The sequence below is a fragment of the Sebastes fasciatus genome, chromosome 15 (assembly GCF_043250625.1).
Source record: "Sebastes fasciatus isolate fSebFas1 chromosome 15, fSebFas1.pri, whole genome shotgun sequence".
Taxonomy (NCBI): Eukaryota; Metazoa; Chordata; class Actinopteri; order Perciformes; family Sebastidae; genus Sebastes; species Sebastes fasciatus.
This window is the reverse complement of record NC_133809.1, coordinates 30,546,703-30,567,577: the sequence shown is the minus strand read 5'-3', so window position 1 is coordinate 30,567,577 and position 20,875 is coordinate 30,546,703. Positions and strand designations below refer to the sequence as shown.

Genomic DNA, 20,875 nt, shown 5'->3' with positions numbered 1-20,875 from the left:
AATATCTGTCATTGTTTTGTGTTGTTAATTGATTTCTAATAATAAATATATACATACATTTGCATAAAGCAGCATATCTGTCCACTCCCATGTTGATAAGAGTATTAAATACTTGACAAATCTCCCTTTAAGGTACATTTTGAACAGATAAAAAATGTGCAATTAATCGCGATTAAATATTTGAATCGATTGACAGCCCTAGTAAAAATAAAAGTGTGAACCTGGAAATGAGCATGATATGTCCCCTTCAATGACCGAAATAAAGGTGAATCACATCAAATCAACTGTGTGTGCCAGCGAAAAGAGGATCCCTGAACACAGACTGATTCTAATGCTGCACTTAGAAAGGCTGAAACAAAAAGTGTACATTTATCGTGGTGGCTATAGCGTGTTATTACTCCTTATTTTTTATGATGATGTTTTTGAAAATATAGTCATCAATTATTCTCATAAACAATCAAATTACAGTACAGGTTGCCTGTGCTCCCCGTTTTTCTCTCTCCTTCCCTCCAATATTAACGCTGATAGAATCACACAGTGAGAAACTTGCAGAACTAAATCTAAAATTCAGCAGAGAGTTAAATGTACAACACACACTCCGAAACACACACACACACACCCTTCCAACCAAGCACTCGCCACTCAGCCTTGAATGTGTACATTATTTCTGACATCAACCATTTAAGGGGACAGTATATTTTACACAAAGTGGCATTAATTAAGTCGCTAAAGGCCCGCTATCATGTATTTCAAAAGCAGTGCGGTCGAACAAAGGCGGTGACAGAGGGAAATACTGTGAAAGTCAATTAGAATTTTATGTACGTTTTTAGATCTCTCTCTCTTTTTTTTTTTAAATGATAAATGAAGTTACTAATTTTGCCTGTGCTCTTTCTAGACACTGCAGCTTTAATTGCTAATTGTTAACAGCGAACGAATACATTTGCATATTAATTAGCTCCCAATTTACATTTTTAATTTGCTGCCTTCAAAGGGTGTGAGATAAAAGGTCGTGTTATTTTAAATAATTTATCCTTTATTGCAGAAAAGATGCTGAAAGGAAAATGTGGGGGGGAGGGATTTTTTAACCCCTAAGAGCTCTGAAAATGCACGTTAAAAATACATACAATATATATTTATTTATATATTTTTTTGTCAGTTAATTAAATGGGCTAAGGAGAAAAATGGTGCACTCAAAACAGTTTTTAATACAAAGCCACCTGGAGGAGGCAGAGCAGCTATGGACGGTTGAGTGAAGAATATAGTGAATGCACCAGAGATGACTTCTGTGGAAGTCAAGTTTGGAAACCAGATCCCCCCCTCTTCTCTGTCTTTTCCCGCCGCCTGTGTGTGTGAGACAGAGAGAGAGAGAGAGAGAGAGTGTGTGTGAGGGAGGGAACGCTTTTCTTTTTATCACTCCATTTTGTCCTCTCTCCCTCCTGACACATCAATTGATTTGGCAGCCGGCGCCTTCGGTTTCCGTCTTTCACCACGAGGCAGCGGCGAGCGGAGAGGGAACGAACAAGTTCAGAAATTCATTAAGATGAAAAACAGCCGCCGCTGTATTTCTTGTGAGGAGGAGGAAGTGCTGTGTGTGTGTGTTTCTTTCTTTCTCTTTCTCTGTGCATGTGCGTGTGTATGTATGTGTGTGTGTTAGTGCGTGCACATTTGGGAGTGTGATATGGGTAGCCAGCCAGTTACTTGCACATTCTTGCTGAGCGTCGTCCATTGGCTCGGTGCCACAAACAAAGCGGTTTCACAAGCAGTCGCTAGCCGGACGCCAGCACACACTGACACTTTTTTTTTTTTTTTTTATGCTGTTGCGACAGACCAAACAAAAATTCAGAGGTGGCAGCAATGCGTACAGAGTCAGAGGAAGAGATGAATGGAGCAAGCTGGACACTCAAAACATGCCTCTATACTCCAGCTGGAAATCTGGAAACTTTTCTTGTCCTCGTGCTCAAAAGCCAACCGGCTTGAGGCCGTTCTGAAAAAAAAAAAAAATCCTGGGCGATGTGTACCCAGCAACACTCACCACTGACAAGTTTGTAAAAACAAGATTCCTCTAGAAGACACAAATGATGCTGAAACCGCTGAAGCATTACAATTAAGCACGATAAAATAGCCCTCTGATGCATATTGTTTTCTTTAAGGAATCCCATTTACACATTCTAATACCTGATGACGTGTTTAGCAGAGGAGTAGAGCAGGAGTAGTTCTAATGTTGCATTTTGGGATGAGAAGCAGAGCCGTATGTGGCACAGAGCCAGAAATCATCAGATACATGTGACTGTCTAACAGCTTTGAATCAGGAGAACTGATACAAGCATCTGCATGAAGCTCTTAAGGAGCATAATTCATGCTTTTATTTTCATACTGTATGTATTCCTAAACTGATTTTTAATTAGTTATCTCAAGGCAAAGTTGTGCTGTCACAGTACAATAAAAATCTATGATGTAAAAAATTATGTTTCTGCTATAATACTCAATAATGGACACAGGTACATGTTCTGGTCTGAAGGGGTGAAAGGAACCTGAAGACAGTGACAGTGAGAGAGGATGTTAGCGGTCTAGAGCCAACACACAGAACATAATAGAATATCTGCCATGTGACGTGTCGGGTGGAGGTCAGGAACAGGACAGAATAACATCTAGCCACACAAATACACTGTATTTCTTATGGAAAGGCAGAAAAAACGATGCATATCTCTGTATTGCGACCAAAACAGCAGCTTCCTAAGGTTCATGAAGTCCATTTTTAAAATTACTCAATTATTACATAAAGAAACTCGTGACCATATGAATGTTAATTGCAACTTTTCTAATGCATACGTTGCTTGTTTTCACTTATAATTGTTGTAGATAAATTAGATTTATTTTTTTCTTATATTTTTTTGGAAGACTTCCAAATAAAATGGTGAAATATTAAAGAATTAATGCAGTAATAAACACACACAGAGATGCATCGGCCAATCAAATATCTGCAAGCGTACATCCTTGGTAAATTACTGAAGTGTATGTAGCAAATGTATTATAAATAAAAATAATAATACAAATAAAATGAGTGTTAACTGTCCAGGGTTGTAAAATTATTCCTCATAGTGTTCATTTAAAAAAACAAAAAAACAAACATGCCGTAGACAGATAAAATAAAACCGAATAAAAATGCATGTTAAAGATGTCAATCTTTCATCATTGTAATTTGTTGTATATTTGGGATCAAATTAATAAAAGAAATTGAGTCAATGAGGTGAAATTGGATCTGCACTCCTTCCTATCTGAGCTCACAGTGACAGAAAACCTGCTCTATTTTTATAAAAGCACTACGTGTTAAGCACATACACACACACTGTGAGTATGTGCATGTAGACACATTTGTGCATAAGTATGCGTGTGTGTGAGTGTGTGTCTCAGTTAAGATGATTACGGGTGGAAATTCAACCACCTCTACCAATTACACACCAGCCTCTTGTATACATAAACAGTGCAATTTATGTCCCATTGATCTGTCTAATTCTTTCAACAGAAGCACATTATGGCCGCCGTCTTTTTGTCTCCCGCCCTGCTCTCCTCTCTGCGGCACGAGAGCCGAGCGAGGAAAGCCTTCCAAGTCCTTTTGTACTTCCCGTGTCCCTTTGAACAATGAATCATATTTAGCAAGGAGAGAGGAAACAAGGCGCTGCTCGCAAAATACGAAGGCGGCAATTCAGTGAGCCAGCCAAGATAAGTCGGTGTAAAGGAAGGCAGTCAGGAAGCCGGGGTTTGACTGACATGAAGGTGGTGACAGGGCTGAGACAAGACTTTACGTGGCCCTGAGCAGAATGGGGCACCCCACACCCCCCAATATCTTTTTATTGATAAAGAGCACGAAAAAAAATAATAGCAACAAATCAGCATTTAAGATATTAAAGCCCATGAAAACTCGCTTTCAAACCTTTGGGGTTTCTTTATAACATTAAAGGTACAGTGTGTAGTATTTAGCGGCATCTAGTGGTGCGGTTGCAGATTGCAACTAACTGAGAACCCTTCCTCTCACTCCTCCCTTTCCAAGTTGTATAACGTGAGCCCCCGAGTGCAAAACCCGTGGTAACGCCATTCACCTCGCTCAGACGCCATCAGTACCATAATAACACTACTTTAGGAGCAACGGAAATCAGACCGCGGCTGGCGGAACCAGGTTTAACACTTTGTGGCTCATGTTACCGCAGTTTCACAAGCGTGTCGGAGAACTACGGTGGCCTTCAAGTAACATAAAAAGGCTCATTTTCAGGTTCATACTTGTATTTTGTGTTTCTACTAGAACGTGTTTACATGCTGTAATGTTAAAAAAAAACTTTATTTTCCCCATCCTTTATGCCTGAATATACCTGTATTTACCCTTTGTCTGAAACACTCCGTTTTAGTGCATTTCAATGGAATTGCAATGGAATTGCAATGGAATTGTGTTGCTAGGTAACAGCTCGGGTCCATGTTTACTTCCTGTCAGCTGATGTTATTTACATCCACTGCAACAGGAAATAAACTGGGACGCATTTAGAATGTTTACGTTTAAAAACCGTGTAATGGTCTAAATATTGTATATTTGTGACATCACAAATGGACAGATGGCTTGTTTCAAACGCTCAATTTTTGAATACGGGCTGCGTGTATTTCTCCGTATCTTGAGCGTTTTGATAGTTTAACAGTATTTATACAGCACTTAAACCTGCTTTATAATATAAAAGACATGAAAATCCCACTTTTTACAATATGGGACCTCTAAAGGCTCTCTCTAGAGCCAGTGTTTGGTTTGTCCAACGATTTATTAGTAGTTCAACAATCCCAAAAAAATATATGTATTTGCTCAGGGCCAGTTTAAGGCATAGGCCACATAAGCGGTCACCTAGGGTGCCACCGTCTGGGGTGTGCTGGTCACAAAAAACAAACAAATTAAAATTAAAAAATAATAAAAAAAAGCCGGTGGACGCTCTTTCTAATTTTCTGATTTGAGGTAACAAATACATAAATAAAGAAAGAAATACGCTTTTCACCCTCTGTAACTCTTGTTGTAGCGAAACTGACTAAACACTTTTAAGCCAACAATATTAGGGACCAATTGTTTATTAATAATATATCAAATACAGTTATTTATGAAAATAAATATCTTAATTTTTGTCATAAAACCATTGTGATGGCTGATGTGTGTTGCGGTTTACAGGGCTAGGGTTAGCGGTCTGGGGGGGTTGAACTCCAAATCCGAATTTTAGGGCACCAAAAGGGCTAGAGCCCGGCCTGTATTTGTTATTAGGAGTTTAACTATCACAGACTCTGCTAATCTGCTTCATCCTGACACAGTGAGGGTTTGGTTTGATCAGTAACAGCAACAACAAACCTCACAACTGTCATCAGATTTTGATTAAAATGTTGCTAAATCCTGATTGCTGCACGGAAATATATGACAACACATTTTTTTTCCCAACTGAACAGAAATCTCTCATATGAATTAACCAAAATTGTTGTAACTTTTCTGTTCATATAAGACCCACATCGCTCCGAGTAAGGAGCTGATTGAGAAAGTTGTTTTTCGGGGGCCTTTAGAGCAAAGTAAACACCATATTTGAACCCTACAAAACTCATTTAAAATGTAAAACAACAATGTACTGTAATTAAAAGCATTCAAATAAAAACAATTAACACCTAAACAATATGTTTAATACAATTTCCTTCCTGTGAAAAAAATACAAATGAACAGAGGAAACCACAGAGAATTCATATTTTTTAATTTGCTCACTTCTGGGGCCCCCTGGTGGTTGTGGGCGGCCTCTAATTGATGCTTCCACCAAGTGATATTTTAAATTAATATGCAGGGTTTTTTTTCACATTTGACAGTTGTCATACTAAACATCCAAATATCTCCCAGAACTGTGTTCTTATGAGACAGTTCTTCATTTGAATCCAGACTGGTGAAATGCTCTCAGGGTAGCAGCTGTTGACCTCAACCTGCCCTAATCAATGATCAGGTGCATCTCTGATACATTACTGCCTTTAAATAACGACATAAAGAACCTGTTGGTTGCTGTCGGAGAGGAACCGGAGGTGAAACATGGCCAAAATCGTCTCCATATATTAGCCCAACCCTACTCACAATGATCCCATGTCACAGAATCTCATTTTACCATCATCTATAAAAGGAGGCTTAAAAAAAACAAAACGTTGTTCGGTTCCCTGTTTTGCTTGTCAGGAGAAAAAAAAAGAATCTGTGTTTTCCACCATCCGCACAAATCTGCCACCTCCGGTGATTGATGCAGTCAAATTAGATGTATGTGGAACACTGGCTCTGGCAAATGAACACATCAACTGATGACCAGCTGTTTCTAATTATTATACACTGGTTAATTAGGACGCCGTGTCACCATCAACGGCGGCGGTAAACTGTGTGAAATTCATAATTCATGCTCTGGCGTCCAATAAGCCTCCCTGATCAAACCGGTACAGTGTGGCATGGATGGAGAGGCCGTGCGGAAAGAGACTGGGGAGGGCGGATGGTGCACTGCTGTTGCCAAATATCTGTGTGTGTGTGTGTGTGTGTGTGTGTGTGTGTGTGTGCGTGTTCACGCCTTTCCCTCACACCTCCTGCTTCTACCCCTCTCTCTGTCTCTCTCTCAGCAGGGTGTGTGTGTAGGTGGCAGTGTGAAATGTCTGGATCTCAAAGGTAAGCTGAACGCCTCACTCCGTCATTATTAAATATGATTGAGGACTTTATGTGACATTCATGATACACTGAATGATTTTGTAATGTTTTACATATTCAATCAAAGTGGTAATTATAGAAAATATGTAACAACAGACCAAAAATATCAGACCATTTTTTTGCACACAGAACAAAAAAAGGGAATCCATGATACATTTGAGTCAATATATAAATGTGTATTTTTCATTTGTTATCTCAATATATTTCAGTGTCTTAAATGTTGTCTTGAACCAAGTGTGTTGGTTTATGAAATGAGTCAGTGCACATTGTATTGTTTGCCGCAGTTATTTATTAATTTTCATGTGTTCATCATAAACATGCAGAACTTTGATTGAAAATCTGCCATAAAAACCCTGAGTGGAGATAACTGCTGGGTTGTCCTACACCATCACTTGACTCTATGGGAGGGGAGGGGGACTTTACTGGTCCTTATGCAGTTCCAAATCTTCTAGAATTTTCTAGAAATGCATATGATTGTGAATATATAATAATAAATGCAACAAAACAGAATAAGGGCAGATCGCTAGCAAGAAAATCCTCCTCATTTGATTTTCCAACCAAATTATAAACCTAATTCTCATCCTGGCCTTAATCCTGCATTAATCTCAGCCCTAGAACTAACTGGAACCTGAATCAGTGCCTAATGAATTTAATAATGCATAACCATTACCGTCAAATCTGATTCAAATACTAACCCCAATGATGATTTTCATGATTTACATGATTAGCCTTTGTAAAGTATATTCAACTAAACCGAATCCCAAAAGCTCAAATCTTAACCCTAAATCTAAAAGAACTGAATTTTAATATAACCCTTTACCCCGGGGGCGTGACACCAGTGAAAATGATATATTTAGATGTTTTATTGTGAAAGGTAAGAACGGAAGAAATGGATCTGGTCTGCTGGTCTGTTTGTCAAGGTTGAAAGGAATAGTAACGTTTTCCGTCCTGGTTCGGACTACGGAGCCTCCGTGTTGTTGTTTTAATTCTTATCAATATAGGCGCAACGCAACGCGTCCCGCATGTGATTGGTTCATGGTTTTATTCGCGATGCGAAAGCTCAGAAAATTGTCCTTGTTCCGAAAAAAATTATGATGCTTTTTTGCCGTGTAATATTCGTGTTCTGTGTGAAAGTACTCATGACTAAAACAGAAAGAACAAATATATTGACGTGCGGATTAATTGTGTTAAAAAAAAAATATTGGTAGTTCTTACATTAAACTGAACCTAGTCTTAGTTCAAATACAAATTTTAACCCAAATTCTAATCCTAACATGAATTTGATTCTAGCCTTGGTGTTAAGTAAACCTAATCCCGGTTTAAATTTGACCTTTAAACCCAAATCCTAAACTAAATTTGATTGCAGCCCTTACATTGAATCAAACCTAATACTTATTCAAATCCCAACTGTATTTTTAAACTAAATTTGATTGTAGCGCTTAAACTAAACCTAATCCTAGCTCAAAAACATAACACCAGACCGGGCCTAGCCCCATAACTTAATCCCTAAAATAAATTGAGTGTGGCCTTTATGTGGCCATTATTTCAAAGTAAACCTAATCCTGAGTAAAATCATAACCCTAATCCTAAACTAAATTGAATTTGTAGTTCTTACATTAAACTGAACCTAGTCTTTGTTCAAATTCAAATTTTAACCCAAATTCTAAACGTAAACTAAATCTGATTCTAGCCTTGGCGTTAAGTAAACCTAATCCTGGTTTAAATTTGACCTTTAAACCCAAATCCTAAACTAAATTTACATTGAATCAAACCTGATCCTAATTCAAATCCCAACTCTATTTTTAAACTAAATTTGATTGTAGCTCTTAAACTAAACCCAGTCTAGATTGGGCCTAGACCCCAAACCTAACCCCTAAACTAAATTTGAGTGTGGCCTTTATGTGGCCATTATTTCAAAGTAAACCTAATCTGATTCAGAGTAAAATCATAACCCTAATCCTAATCCTAAACTAAATTTAATTTGTAGTCCTCACATTAAGATGAACCTCATTTTAGTTCAAATCTGTAACCTGAACTAAGTTTGATTCTAGTTCTTACATTAAACTAAACCTAATCCCAGCCTAAATCCTAAATCCCTGCTCAGATAGTCTCCTGTACGAGTGCACAGTGGACAGAATGTCCTCGCTGTGAAGGTCTCAGAAGTCTAGAAGCACAGCAGCCGACACATGTGCACGCAGCAGCGGTGTAAAGTTGTGTGCGATGCCGTGATGGGCGTCACTGTCGTCACGCACTGATGACATCTGACTGCGGGTGTCGCTGCCTTATTATCTTCCCGACGCAGGGCGGATTAGAAAAATGGGATTTCAGATGGCTCTCTCTTCCACCCCACACGCCCTCTGCCGTCGCTCAGTTAAGTGATTATTGTTAAAACACAGGGGAAAAAAATCATTTTGGAAATAATTATGATAGTAATTATCATTTCCCCCTTCTTGGCCGTGCAGATAAGAATTAACCCAGGAGAGAGAGAGAGAGAGAGAGAGAGAGAGAGAGAGAGAGAGAGAGAGAGAGAGAGAGAGAGAGAGAGAGAGATTGAGACTTAAAAGTCACATGGATTTGTTTGATCAGTCACAGCCTGATTTGGAGTGTGACTCCTGATCAGGGTTGGGGAGCAAGAGTAATCAGATTACCAAATCTTGACTGTAATTCCTTAAATGCATTAACGAAACACATCAAATATAAGATTACTTTAAATAGATATGATGCATGTAGTCAGATACCACAAAATGGTACCAGTGATCCCTGATAATCACTCCTAAAAAACACAAGAATTACTTCAGAAACAACAGGATTAGTGGTCGGATTACAAAATAAAATAGTGTTAAGATAAAAAAAATATTTTTAAAAATGTGGAAGAGAATAAGGAGAAACAAAAAGGTTAATTTGACATATATTTGTACAGGTGGCAGATGAAAGTTAAAGATTGTGGCAGTGGTGAGTAAAAATAAATAAAATAGTAAAATAATAAAAAATAAATAAAAATAATATAATGATAAGAGAACTTTGTTTATTTATTACTACGTTTCCCAAAGGACATTTTCGTGCCCAAGATATTCTGCATACATACTGTGGTAAATAAATATAGTATATACAGTATACCAGGGGTGTAACAATACACACAATCCAAGCTTTAGTGCATACTGTAGGCCTACCTCAGATTTGGGCTCATGGTTCGGTACATTTTCGGTACAGCAAGGAAAACAAGGACCTCAGAAAATAATTTTGAAAAATGTAGACATTAAATGATGTAACATTGGCCATATTTTACTGTAACTATTATGCTGCCCAAAAGTTGGCATGGGGTTATTTTGATTTGTGCTCGCCATAATAACAACATTAGCTACACGAGTTATCCAGGAGCTAACCTGAAAGGACGCTTTAGCTAACACACAACTGCTTTCTGGGTGGAGCTCATGCTTTAGAGGTTAGATGGTAACACATTGACATAATAACTAGATTTATTAAGCTGTTGCGTCAGTACTTATTTGTTTTACCGGGCGAACCGAACCAGAGAAAGTCACTTTCCAACTGAACGTCCTGTTACAGTATGAAACGGTTCAGGACAAACAGGACATACCCTTACACCCCTAACATACTGTACACACACACAGCCAAATAAAATACACACCCATACTAATAATATACTACACTAATAAAACAGAAAATAAAGAGGTTAGGTACAAAGTATAAAAAAAGTTTATGACGCATGGATGAAAGGGTGGGGTACCAAGTACAAAGTTTAAAATCAAAAGCAATGAAGTAACTGTAGAAAACGATGCAACTATGTTAATATACTGTATATAAAATGTAAATCTGTAGAGAAAGGTGCATCATGATGTTACATGGGTTACAAGGATTAAAATGTAAATGAAAAATGAAAAACAAAAAAAACACATATGAGTTGATGAAGTGGTGCATCACACTGCAAGTAGGAAAGAGGAGAAAAACAGGAGAAAAAGGAAAAGAAGGGGGGGGGGGGTGAAAGTACTGTATGATAATAATCAGTGTCAGTGTCCGGCAGGAGGAGAGAAGCAATATCACAAAGTAAAAGTACTCAATTCCAAGTAAACGCCCTGCATTCAAAATTTTACTGAGTAGCACATAGTATCATAAATATATATATATATATATATATATATATATATATATATATATATATATATATATATATAAAGTATTATAATTAGGGCTGTCAAATTTAGCAAATTCCTTTAAACGCCACTAATTTCTTTAACGCATAAACACAACTTGTGATTTTTAGGTTGTAGCGGGCTCAGAGTTTAGCTAGAGTGAAGATACTGGCATCATATAAAATTTGAAAACGTAATGAATCCATCGGTACCAATCATGTCACACTAGCTTATTGCAAAGGAGGCTAAATAACGCTCCAAACTTACGCTAAATTCTGATTTAGAAAAACTGTCATGTCCATTTTCAAAGGGGTCCCTTGACCTCTGACCTCCAGATATGTGAATGTAAATGGGTTCTGTGGGTACCCACGAGACTCCCCTTTACAGACATGCCCACTTTATGATAATCACATGCAGCATATTGCTTTATGCTAAATGCAGTACCTGTGAGGGTTTCTGGACAATATGTGTCATTGTTTAGTGTTGTTAATTGATTTCCAGTAATAAATATATACATACATTTGCATAAAGTAAACATATTAGCCCACTCCCATGTTGATAAGACTATTAAATACTTGACAAACCTCCCTTTAAGGTACATTTTGAACGGATACAAAATGTGCGATTCATTTGCGATTAATCACGATAAACTATGGACAATCATACGATTAATTGTGATTAAGTATTTGAATCGATTGACAGCCCTAATTATTATACTTTAAGTATTAGTAAGAGCATTATAGTAAATATGGTAAGTAAAAATACATGCTGAACAGCCTGAAGTTACACCTGAATGTGTATTTTAAATGTTTTCTTTCCACTAGATGAAAAACGATGTTTTTGCCTGTAGTGTCTCTTCTTAAGTAAATGTACTTAAAATCCACCCCTGGTTTCTGGTAAATAAGAATACATTGTTTATACATTATACATACATATATTTATATTTTGTTAAATTGATAATTCCATACTCAATTAGACGTTGGAGAAAAAAGTAAAATAATCAGACAACATTTTGAGCTTTTGGAAGTTCAGTTGTTATTTTATTGATTACAGTGTTCTGCAGGCAGTCAGTAATCAATGGACACTCGAGCGTTCACATCGTGGAAGTCCAATCATGAAGAAGCTGCATCGTCTTCTTCTAACTGGAGCCGTCATTATTTCTCTCTTTCTCTGTTTCTCATGAAGTCTCAGAAGTTTATTAAAAGAAAACATACACACGCACACAGATAAACTTGGCCCATAAAGGAAGTTTGTTTTGTCGTGATTTTTTGCTGAAATGTTCATTTCAGGAAAAAGGATAAAGCGCATTTAGAGCCGTGCAATTTTGCCTGTTAGCAAACAGCCTCCCAATTATCTCCCGTTTGATTGCTTGCCTCTATCAAGGTGAGCGATTAGACCACCGCTCCTGTGAAGCTCTGGAAGTCGTTCTGAAATCGCTGCACTTTGATTTCATCAATCTGCAGGCAGCCCAACTGGAAGAAAATGTGAGTTTTATGAGCAAAACTTATTTTCCTCATCTTCGCTCTTCCAATACAGTTTCATATTCAGGCCTTCCCTGTATCAGATTAGAGGCGATTTTTTTCCTTCCAAAAGAACTTCATAACATTCCTGTCAAATTTGGGGCCTTGCTTTCTTCATTTTTTTTCTCCTTCACTATTTTTTTTTCTCTTCCAGGGAGCATCGTCCTTGCTGGATATGATTTTGTACTATGAATCTACAACCCATCTTGACATTTCTGACAACAGCAGTATGGGAACATTGTGTTGGAGGGCCCTCGCTCATTTGATAAAGCAGGTTGGCTGACGCAGTGGAATAGTAATCTTTCCTTGTAGGCTTTCTCTGGGGGATAATGTACATCCTGGAAAGTGAGTTTGTTGCACATTACACGGTTTGAAGATGCAGGGGAAGAGCAAACGGGGTGAGAAGTTCTCCTGCTGCGAAACACCAGCATAAACACATCAAAACACTGACACGCGCCGCGTTACTGCAGCATCGCAGATAGCATTAGCAGGCATAACTGATTAGCTGTGGGGTGAGAGACAATCGGTCCAAATGTTACCTCTGACTGACTTCAGTGTGTGCGTGTGATCAAAGTGGGACAGGATGAGGGAACACAGTGTGAGGACTTTGTGCGTGACTTCCAGTTAAGATTATTTTGTCAAAAATATAAGGACACACTCTCTGCGCCAACCGTCGCCGAGTTCTTGAAATAAACTTACTTTTAAACCGTTTTCACTTCGATGTGTTACTTCAGTCGCTTCAGTCCTTCAGCGTTGCAATCTGATGCTCGTAAAGAGAACCGACTGTGGCTTTGTCAAATTGGCAACATGCTTTAGGAAAAGCTCAGTGTGCCATCCTACGTTGTGAGTTCATATTACCACGATGAAATTCATCTATAGAGGGCAGCGCGCTCAGGTCTCCCTGTCTCATAAAAAAAAAATTAAAGGAATTTTGTAATAGTAGGCTATTACAAAAATTGTCAAACTGATGGACTAATGGACCAACACAGTCTCACGGCAGTTTGTGTAATACTCACAAAATGTAATCTATTTGATTCGTGTACATAGACATCAATTTCCCTTTATTTCGTGGTCGTATTTTTGTGCGTTTTCCTACGAATGTCCGGAAACACGTGACACGTGTGTCAATTGCTGCTCCAGTCTTTTCAAAATAAAACTACTTAGTTAGGTTTAGGAATAGATCGACTTGGTTAGGCTTAGGCAACAAAACTACTAAAAGATTGTGGTTTGAGTTGTAATAACACCTTAAGTGTGTAACTTAAGTATGGAAGTTACGTGACAAAAACTACTTAGTTAGCTTTAGGAAAAGATCGCGGTTCGGATTAAAATAACTCCAGAACTGCTGTAATTTAAGTACGGAAGTTACTTGACAAATAAATGAACTTTGACTTGTGGTTTCACACGGGACATGAACACTGGTCTCCACCCATCCACCCTGGCCTCCTGCCTACGCAGCGTTTGCCGCTCTTTATACTTCCCGGTTCACAATCACGTGGATTACATACGAATTGATTTAGTGCTGACCATCACGAAAAAATTTGAAATCCGTGTCTATATATATATGAATCAGTACATTCAATTTCTTGACTAGTTCACGAATTGCTGTGCTTCCCCGTCAGCTTGCTTAAAGAAGGTGCTGTAGGTAGATTTGTAGGTGTGTCAAAAAGTCGTTTACATACATGTTTTGTAAAGATACACATACGCCTATATTTTCCCGAGGTTATGACGCGCCACAATGAAAGTTAATCTGCGAAATAGGAAGTACTGGCAAGGTGACATAAGGGACTACTCGCAGCGTTAATTAGCATTAATGTAGCTGGTGAGCTAACTGCTATCCGGGCCGCTAGATTACGAATCCTACTATAGCAAAGGGATGACCCGCCCTACTCTGCCTCTGATTGGCTAGAGCTCGTTGCCTGTGTTGGTTGGATTGGTTAGATTTAGGCATGAGGAGCAAAGAGTACAGAAGCAAAGACACAAAACTGGTGCTTTTTTTTGACAACAGATGACAGACAATAGATGGCGCTGCGGTAGCGCTGCCGCCATTTTGGACTGAAAACACCATTGAGTCTGTGTCCGTGGATGTATAAAGAGACGTCTGCAAATCAGAGGATAGAGGATTTTTTAGGTAAATCAACTTCCCAGTACGAAAACTTAAATATTCCTCATTTAAGTCATGATGTCCTAAAAGTAGTAAAATGAACTAACAACTGAATCCAGAGTTATTTTCCTCGGCATAATGAACGTTCATCAGACCCACGGGACTGCACCACCCTGCACGCTCATATGACATATCAGGTTCTGCCAGCTTCCTGCTAGCTGTATGCAGCTGTAATAATGGATATATAGGCTGTAATTCATCACTTTTATTATCTCATAATACACCCACCTTTGCACCGCACTTTGTAGACGTTTTACTGGCGTCCGGTACTCATTTCAGTCCAATATGACGGAGACGCAGCTCTGCGTCTGGGCGATGACGTTTCAATGGAACGAACAATTGAATTTCACTTATGAATATACGTTCTTTGTGAGGAGTGAGATTGGTTAGGGTTAGTGCAGGGGTCTGCAACCTACGACATTTTTTCTCGTAAAGTTATGACTTTATTCTCGTAATATTACGACTTTTTTTTTTTTAGTTAAGTTATGACTTTATTCTCGTAATATTACGACTTTATTCTGTAAATCTCAGATGTTTTTGTCCCTAATACTCTGTAGTACATTTTCTCTTTGGCCCTCACTGCATTAGACTTATATACTATATACTTAGACTATAAACTGTGTTACCTTCATCACAATGCTCAAATGTTTTGCAGCTCCAGACAGATTTGTTTTATTTTTTTTTTTGCCTAAAATGGCTCTTTTGATAGTAAAGGTTGCTGACCCCTGTGTTAGGGTAAGAACATCAGGGTAAACCAATCAGAGGCAGAACAGGGCGGGTCATGCCTTCGCTATAGTAGGATTCGTAATAACGCAACTGGGCACATGTCAGTCACATAGCCCTCCAAGCTAGCTTGCTCAGCTGCTGACCCTTCATAAGCTAACACAGTTTAGTCAAGAGACTCCTGTCACAGTCTGCATCCCATATTGTAAAAAGTGAGATTTTCATAGTTCTTATATTATAAAGCAGGTTTAAGTGATGTAAAAATATTTTGAAAATATCGAAACGCTTAATCCACAGATAAATACACACAGCCCGTATTCAGAAACTGTGCGTTTGAAACAAGCCATCAGGATTTCTGTCCATTTGTGATGTCACAAATATACAATATTTAGACCATTTCACAGTTTTAAATGTTAACATTCTAAATGTGTCCTAGTTTATTTCCTGCTGCAGTGTGAATGACATCAGCTGACAGGAAGTAAACAGCCGTTGCCTAGCAACGGAATTCGGTTGCAATTCTGTTGCAACTCTGTTGAAAAGCACTAAAACGGAGCGTTTCAGACGGAGGGGTAAATACAGGTATATTCAGACCGACGGTATGAGGAAAATAAAGGGTTTTATGAAGATTAAAGCATGTAAACATGTTCTAGTAGAAACATAAAATACAAGTATGAACCTGAAAATAAACACAATATGGGACCTTTAATACTGGACTCATAAGGTGGACACAAACACAGCATGTAATATTGCAAAACAAATTAGTAGAATATAAATATAAATTAATACAATGTGCCCCGACCAACCCTCCACATCATCCTACAGCATTGACCTGACCGTCCCGTCAACTCAGGCTTGTTGCGTTATTCCTCCTGGTATCTTCTCAGTGTTTGATGTCAGGGAGGACAGACAGGCCGGTCCCGTGTTACAGGGTAATACTCACTACCACCTATCCTTTATCGACAGGCCGAGTGTTAGTGAAGCTCCACCATACATTGTTCTTTCTCTATTTTTGGGCTGATTCTGATTCTGATTTGAACTGTTTCTTTGTGCATGTTTCTGTATTCACTGTGTCTCTGTTTCAGAGTGTGCGTCTGTCCAGGCTGGATGTGTGTAATGTGCCCGTGGTTGACTACCCGGCCCAGTCTCTATCTAAAGCTCTGCTGACCAGCCGGCTCACAGTGCTGCACCTTCACAATGCCCAGCTCAGCGGCATGCCACTATACACACTGGGTATGACGTGCACACACACACACACACACACACACACACACACACACACACACACACACACACACGCACACACACGCACACACGTGCACACACACACACACACACACACACACACACACACACACACACACACACAAAAGCAGTATTCCCTCACTGATCTCCAGCTTCTGAATATATCTGTTAGTTTGTTAAATCATTTTTGCGTGCGTGCATGGACTGTGCGTACAAATTCATTCCAGCCTACATGCATTGCTAAATGTGTGCGCGTGCGTGCGTGGGTGTGTCCTGTGGCCAGCAGGACCAGATTTTGACCTGTGACCCTCTCTGCAGGTCTGGACCCGGATTACAGGCCTAATCTCTTACCTGTCACTTTACACACCGCTGCACACATCTATAAAGGTTCTGGCAGCCAGGACACACACACACACACACACACACACACACACACACACACACACACACACACACACACACACACACACACATATTCACAATACACTTTGGAGGCATAGTCTCTTGAACAAAAATATAAACTGAGATACACATACTTATTTTTTTCATTGTACATTTGATTATACACACTCCCACACACACTTGTACACACACAGCATATGAACACTTTATCTGTGGCCCACAAAAGATTAAAAGTGTCATTTGAAATAAACAAAAAAACAAACAAAGTACAGTGACTTCGTCCGTCCTCTCTGACCTTCATTGATTGGCTACTGTTCTGTCTCTGAACGGTATCCGTGGCGATAGAGAGAGGGAATGGGTGACACGCACACACACACACACAGACACAATTACTGGATGGGTATACACACATATAAATACAGTCACCATGGGTGAACATAACACTCAGAGGGGGGTTGAGTGCTGCACATGGATGGACACACACACGCAAACATGGACATGTCACGTGCAACGTGGCTAGTTACTAATAGGCTGAGCTAGATAAGCATGTTGCAGTAATAATCATTATGAGGCCAAACACATGCACACACATACTGTATATAGGTATATACTGTATACTGTATATATAAGGGATGCACGATTTATCAGCCTAACATTGGTATCGACCGATGTTTTTGCCCTGATGACTGCCATCGGCCTATCGGCAAATTAGATGACATTCGCCGATGGCAGTGTCCGATGTTTATCTGTTGTGTTGCATCAATTTTGCGGCGGCTAAATGTTGCGTTGGTTATTTGCGGTCGGGATCCAGTCCCGGCCGAGCAGAGTGCAGCAGCACATCGGGGCCGCACTACCGTAGTCCCGCGGCTCCGCCGTGGATCCGTCCGGCCCAGACAGCCGAGGCAGCGAGGCCCGAGGCTGCTCCAGCAGAGCGGAGCTCTTCGTCCGCTCCCTGGTGCCGTTCTGCTGCTTCTAGTCCTCTAGTTTCTAGTCACTGATCACGGATGGCGTCGTTCTCTCGGACCGATACAAATATAAAAATGAATAATGTTAAATGGGTCGCCGAATATACTTGGGTGGCCTTTAATATATGAGGGGCCTGCCCAACTAAAGTCTATACTTGAGAAACACTGCTTATGTTTCTAATCACTTTTACATTTAATTTATGTTTCACAAAACAAATAGTTTTGTTGGGCTGTGTAAGTACTGAAACATTCTTCTCATTGAGTAGGTAGATGTATAGCAGATGAAAAGACTTTTGAAGCAGTTATTTTTATTTTTTTTAAATAATCTTTTTCATATGAAGGAAGGTTATATTAAAGGTTGTTTCATAAATGTGTATGATTGAATTTCTGCTCATTCAAAGACAGTATAATGAAATGATGAATGACTTTAAAACAGCTTGATTATTATTATTTTATATGAAGAGGTCTTTGCTTCCCTGGCACAAAAGGAAAAAAAATAACAGTAAAAACAAAATAAAAGAAAATAATTTTGCAATCGATGCATCCCTAATGTATAAATATAAATCTTTTTATTTCTGGTACATGATCAGATGTCCTGGTAAAACAATCCCTGCTTCTGACTCTTCAGTGAACACAGCCTGTCGTCTCCTCTCAGCTGGGAGCAGAGACAGAACCAAATGGACGCAGTTTGCTGCCCACTCTTCCCAACAGAAACTTGTCCCTCCAACATTTTCAGCCATTTCCTGGATCTCTTTGATGTTTTAGGGTCTCACAACCCACCCCCCTCCTCCCGTGCTCGTCTCTCATCCCACCCCAACCTCTCTGCCTTAACCGAGCCCACCGCCACACCCCCCCTTCTTCCCTCCCGGCAGGGGGTCCCGGCTGAGGATCATTGCCTTCGATCGGAGGGGCCTCTGATTGCGGGATTGGGCGCTCGCGGTGGACTCGACCGGATCAATCCCACCGATTCCACCATTTGGTTCCCACTGTGCCTGATGACAATGTTGGCATTCCACATGCAGCCCAACAGGCTTGATCAAATCTGCGGCATCGATTCTGGATGCGAGGGCAGCGAGGGCCCAGGCAACACGGACACATGTGTACCGCAGTACAGTACACATTACACAAATACACAGGGAATGCCCACAACGTGCACATAAACACAAGATAGAGCTCTGAAACACCATCAAAGATGTGATAAAGTACCATGATGAAAAGATCCTTACGATGATGTACACGCTGACATTTGGAAGAGAGAGGGCCTTGGAAGTTAACATGTGTGTTGTAAGGTCCCCTGTGCTGAGGAGCCACACCTCTGGCTTCAACAATGGCTCGTTCATGTTAGAATGGTGAAGGAGTGCCACTTGATCTTTACCGCAGTAATTGCAGGAGGCGGCGAGTCCTGCTGTGCTCTCGTTTTCATGCTCAAGTTCACTCGCCATCAATCAGTCTGTCATAGTTTCAACCTGGAGGCCCCGTGTTTGGCACTCAGAGGACATACTTGTACAATGGATCATATCTAATATCAATTTAAAACAATCTATGTCTTAATTCAGGGTGGGGGTGTGGTTCCATCCAAAGTTAGAAGAGTGAAATTTCTGTCCAGTCCAGTCCCGTCCTCATCACCGCTGTCCTGTCTGTTGTCCAGAGGTTATAGACAGCCACATGCCTCCGATCATTTTACCTTCCAGCGAGGAGCTTCAACAGTTGTGTGTAACATACGGGAGCTTCACGTTATCCCCGTGACAAGGACCTGGTCCCCCAACTGGCTTCCCACCAATGACCGTTGCCCTGTTGTATGTTAATTCAAATCAGTGGAAGAAGCTTACAACTCAACATACTCACAAAGCTTAGAATAACTTTCAAAAGTCACTCGTCTCTTATACTGTTCTGAAAGAATTTAAATAAGATAGATTTGGGTATTTTTCAACCGAGGTCCTATTCCAGCCCAGTCGCCAGGGAAAAACGTTGGCATCGTGCGTTCCTGCAAACCAGGGACACGTTAAATGTTGATGTTTTTTGCATTCGGTCAGAGTAAGTGACGTAGTACATTGAACGACCGTTATCGAAAGTTACGTGGTATAATAACGACTGTAACAAGTGAGAAAGTCCACTAAGGGTAGGTGGGAGGAGTGGTGGATGGGTCAAACAAACACAGGACTTTCACCTACGAGACCGCTGTTTGTGTCCCGTGTGGAACCAAAAGTAAACGTTGACTTTACACTGTAATGTAAGTCTGCTAAGGCCTGTTGTTCATGCTAGTTACGCTGTTACAGTTATTACGTTGCGTTGTTACGTTACGTTGTTACGTTACGTTGTTACGTTACGTTGTTACGTTACAGTTGTTACGTTACAGTTGTTATGTACGTTACGTTGTTACATTACAGTTGTTACATTACAGTTGTTACGTTACAGTTGTTACGTTACAGTTGTTATGTACGTTACGTTGTTACATTACAGTTGTTACGTTACAGTTGTTACGTTACAGTTGTTACGTTATTATTTGAACACAAACCATGATGTTTTTCCTGACCTTAATCAAGTAGTTTTGTTGCCTAAACCTAACCAATCGTTTCAAAACCTTAAAGGTGCTAAATACGAGATTGGGAGCATTTCTATTGCCTCCCCACAGCTCTCAACATGGCAGCAGCTCGTAGCTAACGGTGCTAACGGGGCTAATGGTGCTAACAGTGAGAACAACGACAACAGTTTTGAAAGAGCTAACAGTGTTAACCTGGGTGGGAACTGGAAGGTGGGTTCTACGCTTCCGCAACGGTGCCGTCAGTCGGGACGGCGTTATCAGCTGTAACCGTATGAGAGCAGTGCAGAGCGGTAGCCATGAGCTAGCTAGTGGGGCACGCTCACATGCACGAACATGCATTCTGCTATGTCAACAAAGCAAGGAGAAGCTCTGATTACAACACAAACAGAGGGAGAGAGACTTCATTTTCTGCTCAGGTAGACATTACTCCTCTATATCTTTACAT

At 39.9% G+C, this 20,875-nt stretch overlaps 1 protein-coding gene across 1 annotated transcript in view; it reads left to right on the top strand.

Moving 5' to 3' along the window:
- LOC141783406 (protein phosphatase 1 regulatory subunit 37) overlaps positions 1 to 20,875 on the top strand; it is a 93,653-nt gene that overhangs the window by 18,035 nt on the left and 54,743 nt on the right. The window contains exons 3-6 of the mRNA XM_074660701.1: positions 6,643 to 6,688; positions 12,259 to 12,359; positions 12,550 to 12,669; positions 16,362 to 16,509. Coding sequence (XP_074516802.1) covers positions 6,643 to 6,688; positions 12,259 to 12,359; positions 12,550 to 12,669; positions 16,362 to 16,509 — 415 coding nt within the window. The remainder of the gene's footprint in view (positions 1 to 6,642; positions 6,689 to 12,258; positions 12,360 to 12,549; positions 12,670 to 16,361; positions 16,510 to 20,875) is intronic.